Source organism: Calypte anna, chromosome 24, assembly GCF_003957555.1.
Source record: "Calypte anna isolate BGI_N300 chromosome 24, bCalAnn1_v1.p, whole genome shotgun sequence".
Taxonomy (NCBI): domain Eukaryota; kingdom Metazoa; phylum Chordata; class Aves; order Apodiformes; family Trochilidae; genus Calypte; species Calypte anna.
The window spans coordinates 2,292,112-2,304,918 of NC_044269.1; the positions used below are offsets into that span (position 1 = coordinate 2,292,112).

Here is a 12,807-nt window from a genome sequence, read left to right on the forward strand (position 1 = left end):
CCTCCGACAGGAATGCTCCTCTCTGAGATGTGTACAGCAAGACAGATTCGACATGCCCCCGCGCCTCCACCCAGAGCTGAATCCATGCTCTTGTGGCATTATTAATGACTCCAAGCTCGGTGCCCGAGACATGGATCAATACCCTGGGCCTGGCTGGATGGGAAGCTTCAAGTCAGTGTGAGGGAGCAGTAGATAACCATCAGCTAGAAACCTGGCAGAGGCTGTTGTTGGCCTGGGAGGAGTTGTTTTGCAGAGACATGTGAAGTAGCAGCACGTGTTGAGTGGTGTCTTTGATGCTGGAAGTTTATTAACTTGATGCAGAAAGGTCTTGGAAAGGCTGAATTTTGGCTTGGGGAAAGGGCCTGCCTTAAGGACCCAGCTGGTGGTGAGCAGAGTGTTGCTCTACAGGGTTTGCTGCAGGACTTTTTAGGTCTTTTTAGTTGCTCTGATGAATGGCACCAGTTGATGAGAAGGCCAGGGAGGGATGGAGGGAACACCACAAGTGGGATGAAAGCACAGATAACTGGGGGAAAAGGGAAAGGAAAAGTGAAGTGGCCCTTTAAATGTGAGCCTCCAGAGCCTGGAGCCCAACTAGAGTTCCCTCAAGTATTCAAATGAGATTGCAGCATCAGATTGGTATGCATTAGGCTGGTCTCAATGAAAATTAACATGTAATTGCTTCAAATGAAGTAAGTGAGGAGGTAATCTGTTCTTAAATTGGATTCGCAGGATTTTGTGGTACCATAATGCAGCTGTGAAATGAAATATATTTTAAGGATGATGTCCTCAAGGGGAGAGAGAAGGAAAAGGGGGGTCTGTTCAAGGAATGGTTTTTTACCTCCCTCCCTCTCTTGTTTTCAGTCTCATTAGTGCCAATTTATAAATGGAGACTGCAAATGGCGTGGCTGGGAAGGGTCCCATTGCTTTTGGCTCTATGGTGTTTCCTTCCTTCACATCCATCTTGTTCTTCCCCTCCTCTGGTTTTCCAATTTCCTTTCTGCTCCTCTGCCACCTTCTCTCAGGGTTAAGTCCCCATCCCATCAGGATGGGGTGCTAGAACTCTGTTCATGTGGCAAACAACCTCGTAGTTACGTGATGAGGGAAGATCTGGCTGTGTGATGGGGTTTGGCTGTCTCTGTGGGTTCTGTAGCTCTGTGTCTGTAGCTCTGTGGGTTCTTGTTAAGTTTCTGTGAAGAGACATATGTCAGAGGAGGAGGCACAAGTTACCTTCTTATCTTGGCCATTTGTGATCAGAGATGGAGAAACTTCTTCCGCCAAAGGGGAATTCATCCCCAAAGGCTTGGGATGCCCAGCTCCTCCCATGTAGTCTCAGGCAGTCTGGACCACCTTGGCTTGTTGTCCTCATTCTGTCCATCTCTACCCATCTGCCAGCAGAACTTGGGTGAAATTGCAATTAGGAACGTGAGGAAGAACTGGCATGGGAAGGAGATGTTAACCTGCAGTTATTTTCAGGCTACAAATCTACAAATCATGTCCCAGCTCCCATTTGCTGTGGGTGGCCCCAGCCTGACCAGGTCCCTCCCCATCTCAGCCCTGTGTTTGTGTCCTGAGCTACTGGAGAGCTCTGCCAGTGCCTTGAAAACCTGATACCTGATTTTGTGCTTGTGATTTCCCCATGTTGTCCCTGGGCAGTGTCCTCTGTCTGCATCTCTTCCCACTCCCCTTTGCTCCTCTTGTCCTGCTGCATCCCTCCCTCCTCCTCCTCTCTCCGCAGCCCTGCAGAGAGCTCTAACTCCTCACTGCTCCTTTTTTTTGTGCTTCAAGTCATAAGGAAAAGCCACTTGTGTGATAATTCCCTGTTTGTAATAAGTTAAGTGCATTGCTTCCCTTCTAATACATTTTCAGTGCAGTTATAGCTCAGCAGTCCCTCTCCCGTGTGCTCGGTGAAAGGGGCTCTGCTGCAGCCAGTCAGGGTGGATGGCATCACTTTATTCCTGGGCTATTGATGTCAAAATTGTGCAAAGTAGAGTGCCAGGATTTCTTCAGGAGGCCCACAGCTCATAACTGAGGCAGTTCAGTGGTGGGGATGGGCTGGGGCTGCTAGGAGTGGAGCCTGAAGGAATTTCCCTGCTGGGCTGGAGGAGGGAGCAGGAGCTGCCAGGGAAAGGGAGGGAGAAGGATGGGGAGCTGGGGTGTCTTGAGTGACTCTCAACCCGGGGCTTGTAGGTGGCAAAGGAGCAGTTTTCTAGAGAAAAGTGCTTAGCAAGGAGACATCTCAACAGGTTTCTGGAGGCAGAGAGAGAAGACTTCTCCTCCACACCTCCTCAGATGAGGAGACCTTAATTTATTTTGCAGGGTTTAAACTGCTATGTAACACCTATGGGGAGAGGATGAGATCATTTGGGAGTTATTTTCTTCTCCTGGCGTTTCCCACACCTTCTTTTTAAGCTTTTCAGGCGTGCAGGCAGCTGCCAGAGTCTAGACCTGGGCTGGTGCCCTCCTTGCAGAAAGGAAAAACCTTTCCCTGGCTGCTGGACAAGGGGTGCCATTTGCTGGGGGCTCTTTTGCTATCCAGAAGCCCCCTGAAACAATCACTTGGGCCTTTGGGAATGTGAAAAAAAGGAGCAAACCAGGAGGAAGAACAAAACCTCCCTGGATCCCAGTGCTGCAGGAGCTCCTTGGCAGGGTGACATTTCATCAGCAAACTGTCCTTGTCCCCAGGCAGCTGCCTACGGGATGGCTTGGTGCTGGCATCACCCCCATTCCTGGTGCCATCAACCCAAGCAGATGGACTAGGAGCACAGGGGTTAGGATTAGGGGGTAGGAGGGGAGCCCAGGGTCAGGGCTACAATTTCCTCACCTCAGGGGCTGGGAGCTGTTGCCCTCATGGATGTTTTGTGGCACGATCCAAGAGGCTGAGACAGAAGACACCAGAGATGCTCCCACCCCACGGAGCACCGCTGTTAGCAGAGACAAAAGGAGGATAAATAGAGAGGCTGAATGAGCCGAGCAGGGGACTTGGAAAGGTGCTGGTGCACTGCTGCATTGCAGAGACAGAAAGACTTTTCCAGACAAGCCATCCCTGCCTGCTGCAGCCTGACCTGCCAGCTTTGCACTGGGGCTCCAGTGAATGACGGGGTGCTGGGTGCTCCCGGGGCTCCTGGCTGCTCTGTCCCCTGCCCTGTGCTGGGTCAGCAGGCTGGAGAGGGGGAATTCAGGTTCTTTTTGCAGTTTTTCCTTCCTCCCCAGTCCAGTTTACCTCCTGTTTCTTTGGCATTTGGCAATAAGCTCGGCTCACTCAGCATCCTGGGAGTTGTTTGCAGCTCTGTGACTCCCGGGCAGTGAACCAAGGTGGATTTTTCGAGCCCAGTATATTATTATTAATGTAATTAGTGTGACTCATTTGCATGTATAAACTTTCGGTTGAGGAGAGCAGGTACTTTACAAACAGGAGTTAACTCTCACCCTCCATGGCAAGGAGGTGCCAAATCCCTGGAAAGCCTTGCAGAGGGCAGGGACTTGGGAGGATACAGGTTGGGAAAGGCAGGACCTCCCCATCCAGAGCCTCAATTCCCTCTGCAAGAACCAAGATCTGGGCAGGGAAGAGGGGAGGAAGAACAAAGGGGTTTTCAGTGGGATTTTGAGCAGGCACCAGGGCAGCAGCTGATCTGAGAGCATCTCCTTCCCCTGCAGCCTCCAGAGATGCTGCACAGGGGGCACTTGGGACCCCTTTGTTCTGCTGGACCCCAGTGCTAAGTTAATCCCAGGGTCAGCTCCTGCCTGGTGGGCAGCAGGTTCCCTGAGCAGGTTTCTCAGCCCTGCCAGTGGGGCTGTGCCATGCAAAAGTCCTGAGGCTGCATCTGTGGTGGTGTCTGAGCTCAAGGGATGCCCTCCATCTGAGCTGGCACTTGGGGAGTGAGGACAGCTGGGGTGATCTTGGGGCGCAGGTGGGGATGGACATGGCAAGAACCCCATCTCTGCAGAGGCCAGAGGGGCTGAGCCTTGAGCCCTTGGTAGAAATCACTTGTGTGTGAGTTAAGTAAGGAGAGGGAAACCAGGCTGGGTCGTGGCAATGAGGGGTTTGGCATAATATTTGTTAGTAAAAAAACCTTGCAGACTTGTTTGTCCTTGGTGTGTGCATCCCTGCTGTCCCAGGCAGTGTGTGTGTCCCCAGGAGCATGGGACAATCTGAGCCAGCCAGGAACCTGAATCAGTCAGGAATTGATAGCCCAGCTTCCCTTTCTGCAGAGCAGAAACACCAGAGGAAAGTCTGTGAGAGTGGTGGGACCGTGCTTGAAGGGGATTGAGTTGTTCACAGCCTGCCCTTTAATTAATCCTAATAAATAACAATAAAATGTGATAATCAGAGAAATAAATCTGAGATGTGATGCTTCTGCCTCGGGCGGCCGTCTCGTTTAGTCGATCATTTATAGCAGGGCTGGTGGTGCAGAGACTGGATGGAAGGTGCTGCCTGGGACGTGAGATGCTGGGAGCAAGGCAGGGCTGGAGCAGTTTTTCTCCTTGCCAAGCCTCAGCAGGAAGCTGCTTCTCCCATTTTGCAACTCAGCCCCAAGCCAGTTCCTACAAACAATCAGATTTTCAGTTTGGTCCAGCCCATGGGTTGCAGGTGTGGACAGGATTGCTTCCAAATCCAGAGGTGTTTAGGTTGGGAAGAAAAAGAGAAGACATCGAGGGCTGCTTGATGGTGGGGTCAGTGCTGTGGTGTGTGAAACTCCATCAGATGGCCTGGATTTGGGGAAGGTTTCTCTTGGGTGGGCTCACAGTGAAAATGAGGTAATGGTGGCAGAAATAAGCCCAGGGGGTGTCAAGATTTGTCTCCAAGTTTTTTGGGGTGAGCCAGGCTCAGCCCCATCCCTGCTTCCCCATGCTGGAGCCTGTACCCTGAGCACTTCACTGCAAGCAGCAGTGGGGGTGGTAATTTCGCTGAGCTCTTTTCAGTTCTAATTAACATTATTCATTTCTTGGGTGTCCTGCTGGGTTGAGACAATCTGTGCTCTCTAGCCCAGCCCTCTGGAACACCAACAAGCTGCATAAGAGGCAAGGAAAAAAAAAACCAAACAACCTCACCCCCCCCCCAAAAAAAAAAAAATGTTGTGTGCCAATTACTACACTTCAGTAATTAAAAAAACCTCCTTCCCCCCACTGCCAGGCCACCTCTTCTCCTGTCATTTTCCGTGAAAGCAAAGAGAGCAGTTCAGGAGAACTTGGCATGTGCCATCTCTGCCTGTGCCAAAACCACAGGGAGGTACCTGGGGCATGGGCAGGATCAGTGGTCAGGGTGCTCAGGTTCGGCACCCTCTTGCTTAATTATTCCTAATTCTTGATTGCACTGGATGCCACTTGGTTGTGGGTACTCTGGGAGCAAGAAGCTTGGCCAAGGAGTGTGGGGCAAGGGCAGGAGAGGGCAAGGTGGGATGAGTAGGGGAGGTGTATTTAAAATGCCCAAATTCCATTGCTTGGGGTCATTTCGAGGTGCCCTGAGTGGCAGCATGGAGCAGAAGGTTTGGTGCAGAGTGAGGAGCTCCATTTCTCTGCATCCCTGCCTGGCTGGTGTGCTAGCAGCTTTTCCACCTCTCCAGGAGGAGAAACCCTGAGGCTTGGGACTTACTGTTTGGAGGGAAAGAGAGAGGGAGCAGTAGCATCTCCTCCATCTTCATGTGCTTCATGTGCACCAATACCAGCAAAACCACACTAAAAACAAAAAAGCCCCATGGAGATGTAAAGCACAGTGTTGGCTCATCATAGGAGGGAAATGCCACTAAAGTGACCATGACCAAGAGCAGGACTCCTGAGTCCCATTTCTGGTTCACCTGTCTCTAAACACCCTGCCTCAGTTACCCACGAGCAGAGGAGGCAGGATCCTAACCACTGGCACTAGGATTTCATGGAGGGAGATGCTGGCTCCTCATTTCCTCTTCCTGGAGGAGAAGGCCTTGCCTTGCAAGTAGGAACATAACAAGGATTAAGGATCTTGAGAGAGAAAATGACCTCATCTGTGCTTAATTCTTTTTGCATCATCTTTTTTTGGAGGCAACTGCTGCTTTCCGGCACCCCAAGGTCCTCTCTTTCCCCTCCTTCCTTGGCACATCACAGAGCAGGAGGATGGGCAAGAACTTCCAGCAAGGTGGAAAAGGCATCTCCAGGCTTTTTCCAGTGCCAGGAGCTGGGTGGGAAGGGGAAAGCTGCAGGATGAGCTTTGCTCTTCACCTGTGCTTGGAGCCAAAGGCTTTCTGCTTGGCTGCCTGCATGGAGGGGAGAGGAGGGCTTCCCATCCCTGGTGGAGATGGGAGCTGCTGGAAGAGGGAAGAGGGAGCAGATGGAGAGGCTGGAAAAACCTCACTGCAGTGAGCCCTGGCCATGGGGACCCCGACTGGCACTTGTGTGAGGAGGAGGAGGGTTGGCACGGTGGTTTGGAAGGAGCTTGGGCCAGGAGCATGGCACTCCATCCCCTAAATAAGCCTCCAGAGGTCAAGGTGCCTCTTTGCTGGCTGCTTTTTCTGTGCTTTATTATATATATATATATATATATACACATAGAAATATATATTGGCTCAGGAGCTTTAAGAGGCAGGGAGGAAAATCAAATAACAAGTTGCCTATCCCAGGGACAGAGAAGCGTGTCTAGGTGATAAGAAGAGATTGTGACCAGGTGCTGTGAAGGGCAAAAAACACTTATTTCACTGGTGCCTCATGCGTTACCTGAGCCCTGTTGCTTTTCAAAAGCACTTAAATGCCCATATGATAGAGGGAATGCTTGGATTACACACTCTCTGGCTCCATTATTATCCAGGGATCTCCAGGCCGATGCATTTCATAAAAAAAAAAAAAAAATCACAACAAAACAGACAAACAAACAAAAAAAAAAGACAGGTGTGGAGGAGAGAGGAAATATATATATTTTAGTTCAGCCTGCTTAGAGCTCCTCAGGGATAATCTCAGCAGAAGGGAGTGGTCTGAGAAGTTCAAACCACATCTCATTGTTCCTCAGCTTTTAGGGGGAGGGTGGACACCCCTGTGTTGGTGCAGACATTTGCTGTCTGCAGCTGAACACAGTTCCCAAGCCCCAGATTTTCCTCCCCCTGTTTTATTCCACCCCCAGAGGTCTGAGCTCCCAGCACAGCTGAGGGCCACAGGACAAGATCCTAAAACCATCCCTGGGTTTTGTACGAGTGCAGCAACTCGAGTGTGGGGTTTTATTCAGGCTGTAATGCAACTGAGAGCAAGAGCTGAGTTCTTGGTGTTCAGCCCAGGCTGAATCTATTGCTTTTTTTTATGTCGCTCATAAAAATCTGCTCACATTTAATTTATTATTATCGTAATATCATTATGGAACAGCAGTAAAATTGTTTAATTTCTCAGATGTTTTTCACACCAGAGAGGGAGGACAGTGCAGGAACTCAGGTCTTTGCCTGGCAAATGAGCAGCAGAGTCCTGCTTGCAGACCCACAGCAAGGAGAACAGCCTCACCCCGAGGAAGGACATGATCCCTAAAAGTGCCTGGGACAAGTCCCCGTGCCATTCATCCTGGCTGTTAGCCATCCCTGCTCCTGCAGCAATGGAAAGCCCATTAAACCCCTCACAGTCATTAAGGTTACCCAGTGTGAGACCTCCCAGAGGTTTTCCTGCTCTTTTTCAGTGCCTCCAAAGTTAATTTGCATCCCAACCACTGCACCGGTGATGAAGTAGATTGGGGAGAATATAAAGAATGGATCTGAGGCTGAGTGGTTTTAATTCAGGGACATATCCTCCACTGCCAGCATCCAGCAAAGCTCAGCTGAGCCTTAAAGCTCCTCCAGAATCCCCACTTGCTGGGGTTGAGCTGGTTCAGAGGAGCTGAGGGGTTCTGCTGTCTAGGAAAGGGTTTGGACAGCAGGCAGCCTTCAGGCCTTCTGCTCCTCACTCAGCTGGAGGTGAATACTGGAGGTGATGGGATCAAACTTTGCTGGGGGTCATGGGTCAGAAATGATGGGTTCAGACCTTTCTTGGGGACATGGGTCAGAAATGATGGGTTCAAACCTTGCTTGGGAACATGGGTCAGAAATGATGGGTTCAAACCTTGCTTGGGGATGTGGGGATGGAGGTTTACATCCCTAGACCTTCAGGAGGAGCAAGAGTGGCTCCCACTGCTGTGGACAGGGTCCCTTCAGGAGGAGCAATCTCTTCTAGGTTTGCACTATGGTATCTTCTAGAGGGGCTCAGGTTGTTGTTGAGGCTGGGCAGAAGTTGTCTGCCACCAAACCATCATCTGAGAAGTGAAACCCTGGGGTGAGGTGCAGTGAGGGAGGGAGATGCGCTGAGCAGGTGATGGGGAGAGAAGAGGAGCCGACAGAGGGGACAAATGGTGAGCAGCTCAAGGTTGCTCTTTAGATCAGGGTTTTCTCCTGAGATAAATTTCCCTTGCTGCTTTCCCAGCTCCCCTTTGCATTTCTTTTGCCTGGCTGCAGGGCTGTGAGAAGAGAAAGGCTGTGGAGAGAAAGTGCTGAGCTTGGGCAGGAGATAACAACCTGCATCCCTCCCAAAAAAGTGTGTTGGACCCAAAGTGTGTTTGTTCCCCAAAGTTGGGGACTTTGGCTCAGCTCTGGTCATCTCTGAGTTTGTTGAGGAGCAAATGGGAATAGAAAGGTCCTTTGGTGGCTGGTGCTGGGTGGCTCTGAGCTCTGTCTGCCTGAAAGCAAATCCTGGAGCCACAGTTTAGGTGGAAGTGCTGACATTGTCCTCTTCAGAGCCTGAAAAGCACTCGATTTCTGAACCTGCTCTGACAAGCAAGCTAAAATAGTGCAAGGAGGACCAGGAGGGGCTGGGGAAGGGGGAGGGCAGGGTGTCTAAGAGCCACACACTGATGTGTCACCTCTCTGCCTCTCCCCAGGTGCTCCGTGATAACCGGTCACCCGAGTGGCCTGGCTGAACCGCAGCAGCATCCTCTATGCTGAGCAATGACAAGTTGGTGCTTGGACCCTCGGGTGGTGCCTCCTGGCCAACACCAAAACTCAGTACAGCATTCCAGATCCAAGATGTGGATGTGTATTGATGAGGGCCCTTACAACCTGCTCCGTGGCAGACAGACAATCACCCCAAGACATCACGCGTCCATCTCATCGTGCAAGGTAAGAGGAAAGGAATTCAGCCAGGGTTGGGCTTTGATTGCTGGTTTGTCCTGCTGTCCTCACTTGACACAAATGAAGAAGCTGGTCAAGCAGCTTGGAGGGTCTCAGGAGAGCTGAGCAGTGCTGGGCATTTGCAGTCCTGTTTTTCCAACTTTCCTGAAGTCAGGATGGGGGCTCTGATAAGACACAGCTGTGCCTCCCCAAGCAGGCACTGGGCAAACCCATGTTGCTGTTTGTTGGGTATTGTATTTTGATGAGGGGTTTTTTTGTTTTGTTTTTCATGCTGGAGGGAATGCTTGAAAGTCAAACTTGTGTTGGGGGGAAAAGGGAGAGCTGGCAGATTCTTGTGTTTTGTGTGGGTGTGTGTATGCCTAGCAACAATATGTGTTTGTGTGTTGAAACTCCCTACTCCTGAGAGAAGGAGAGAGGCTGGCATGGGGGTGGCTGCATGCTCTTGTGGGGTGCAACACTATGTGCTCTGAGCAAGTGTGCAACACTCAGGAGCTCTCAAGAGGGGATGCACAAGTGGGACCACGAAGCTATGCTCAAGCAGCTCAAGGTCAAGATGCTCCAGGGGCAGCCTGGTGTGGGTGGCACATATGGGGCCTGTTGTGGCCTTTTAGGGGAGGCAGCCACAGGAGATGAATGTAAACATTTCTAATCCCTTCCTAGCAAGCTTTTTTTCCTCCTTCTTCTTTCTTTCTTGTGATTTGGCCCAGGAGCCCCTTTAACAGGAGCCACCAGCTTGATATTGGAATCTCGTCTGGGGCTAATTTTCGAATGCTGATGGGTGTATTGATTTGGAAACAAGCTGGGTTAAAAAGGCATTGGTCTTGTACACAGAGCTGGTTGAGCTAATCCAACGTCGATACTCCAGGCCTGAGAGTTATTGGCAGCCTAATGAATTGAAGAGGGGAAAAAACCCAAACCCAGGGCCTTTATTTCTTCCCCCCCTCCGTCCCTTTCCGTTTTTCTCTTACCTCTTGGAGCAATCAAGCAAACTAAACCAAGCCAGACTTGCTCCATCTCCATTAAGCAGGGAGTGTGAGGAGATGCATTGCCAGCCGGGGGCTTTGCTGTTTATCTTGCAATCTTTTATTATCTGCCCCAAGTTTCTTAAGCCAGAGTCGATCACCCCCAAGTTGTGAAGTCACTCTCAGGCTCTTGGAATGAGGCAGGACAATTTCTGTCTGTTCTTCTGATTCTCATTTCCTGACCTAAAATTGCCCATATCACCAGACATCCATGGTCCATCCCTCCTGGCTTTTGCATTAGGAAGAGATTTTGGGTGCTGGAGGAAAAGGTCACATCTTAACTCCTTGCGAGTTAAGTACTGGGGGATTCAGGTGATGGGCTCAGTTCTGTAAGTGCTGAACATCCTCACAGCTCGCTGCAGAAATTCCAGTTCTCAGCTCTTATTTCAAGAGCTTGGCTCACCCAGCCCTTCCTAGGTGGAAAGTGGCAAGAGTTGAATAGAGTGATGGGATATGAAAGTGTCCAATTAAAGGGGAACCAAATTAATGGGGGTTTAATAACCCCCATTAAAATTTTGTCTGGGTGCGAGGATTAACTTCTCAGTAGGAAAATGAGCCCAATTAAAATGTGCAGTTTGGGTATAATCCTGTCCCTAAAAGACATTCATCTTTCAGGAAGACGGCTTAACTCCACCCTCCCAGGGTATACATGTGCCAGGTTTCAGGGATGCTAGCAGGCTTAGGATGTGGAAGTGAAGACCTCTTGTCCCTTCTTGCAGCCTGATAGGAAAGGAAGGAGCAGTGAGAGGAGGTGGGAAGGGGCTCTTCCCTTTTAAAACAGAGCTTGTCCCAGCACAGCTAGAAACTGGGAGATGTGCAGCTTTCTCTAGGCAGGTCCTGACTTTGCCTTTGCTGCCCCCAGGAGAGGGCCTGTGGGCACAGCTCTGGAGGCAGGAACATTCCAGCCTCTCAGGATGCAATTAAATGGTGCCCCTGGGCAGGTGCTCTCTCAAAGGGACTGGCTTTGGGGGCAAGAAGCTCTTCCCCTTCCAGGCAGGGTTGCAGCAGGCTGGTGCTCCCCAAGGTGGGGCTCAGGGTCCATACTCTACATCCTTCTTTCTCACCAGGTTTGGGGGGGCGTCACTGAGAAGTGGCTGTGATGGAGGTAGTGAGGGAGCTGGGGCATCCTGGTGCCTGTCAGGGTGTGATGGGGGAAAAAACAAAAAGCAGAAGAGGTAGGAGAAGGAGCTGCTTTTAGGGCATGAGGGTTGGGGATGGGCAAGCAGAGACAAACAGCTAGAAACTACCAAGGCTGTCACAAAAGCAGCCAGTTTATTTCTACGGTTGACTGTAATTGATGGGCTGAGATCCCAAAATAGGTGGGCAGAAGGCACCTCAAGAGCTAATTTAATCTGCTCCCCCTCCCTGCAACGAGGCAGAGACATTGCCAGCAAACACGTGGGAAAGCTATTCTTGAAAATTTTTTAACAAAGAAGGTTCTTCAGTCTCCCTAGAATGAATCTATTCCAACTGCCGTGGCTACCTTTATATTAGAAAATGTATAGCTAATATCTAACTTGAACCTTCTTTGTTGCAAAATGAAGTGGAGTTTTTCCTCAGCCTATCCCCAGCGGATGTGGGGAACAATTGGATCACTGTCCTCTTTGTACCAACCTTTTGCCTTTGGGAAGGTTGTTAGTGTGTTGCCCCTTAGCCAGCTTCCTTCTGAAACGATACAAGCTCAGTTTCTCCCACCTTTCCTCCTTGGCCAGCCATTCAGATCCACTTGTCAGTCTTGAAATCCTGCCACAAAAGGCAAAAGGTGATTGCTTGCCAATCCAGGAATAGCAGGTCTGTGTATCTCTCCTTCCCTCTGGCCTAATGTGGAAAAAAAAATGATCCAGGAAGGAGGACAACAGCCCCTTGGCATTAAATGCATCAAAGTTCAGACCTACTGTTTGTGGGGACTGTTTTAAATGGGGTCAGGCTCAGTGGCTGGTAAGTGCCAGGTTGATGTGAGCTAACAGCATAGGTGCAGAAGGTAACAAGGAGGTTCTTAGCACTTGGATCTCCCCAGGAAAGAAGCTCCCAGACCTCAGGAGATCAGCTCGAGGAGATTTTCCAGAGTCTGGAAAGTGGTCCCTGGCTGTCCTGCTCGCTCAGCCCTCATTTCATCTCTGGATATAAAGCAGCCAAAGCAGAGGGAAGCAGCACTGCCCATGTTTGCAGGAATCTGCTCAAACCCTGTGAAAAGCAAGGTGTTTCTGGATGAAAAAAAAAAATCCCCAAGGGATAAAATCCCCATGAGCAATAGGCCAAGGGAAGGAGGCAGAAACCCAGAGGGAGAAAGTGGACTTAGGTCCTGGTGACCTTTGAGGTTTCCTTAGCAGGTTCGGCCTCTTGCCCCTGCAGCAGCCAGCTCTCCTTGGTCACTGCAGGACATTTCAGCTCTTTAAGCTGTTTTTGCAGGTTCCTGGCTTTAAAAGAGAGCAGGACGGTGTCTGGAAAGCTCTTATTTGTATTGATAATAAGCCGTCTCCAACACACATCTGCAAAACACTCCCACCACCTCCTAAGTTGCATTAAGGCAACTTGGCCTTATCTCAGCAGGGGAAATGGACTTGGGGAAGGAGGCACGGTGCCTGCCAGAGTTTAATCTCACTTAGGCACACAAATTTGCATGATAGAAAATGGTGGAATTTTAGTGCTTAGAAAGAAAGAAAAGGAGAAAAAAAAAAAAAAATCAG

General features: G+C 50.2%; 1 protein-coding gene across 1 annotated transcript in view; it reads left to right on the forward strand.

Moving 5' to 3' along the window:
- The window catches only part of LOC103526083 (protein CEPU-1), a 131,239-nt gene that overhangs the window by 75,633 nt on the left and 42,799 nt on the right, over positions 1–12,807 (forward strand). The window contains 4 exon segments of the mRNA XM_030464649.1: positions 8,862–8,910; positions 8,913–8,948; positions 8,950–8,982; positions 8,984–9,086. Coding sequence (XP_030320509.1) covers positions 8,862–8,910; positions 8,913–8,948; positions 8,950–8,982; positions 8,984–9,086 — 221 coding nt within the window.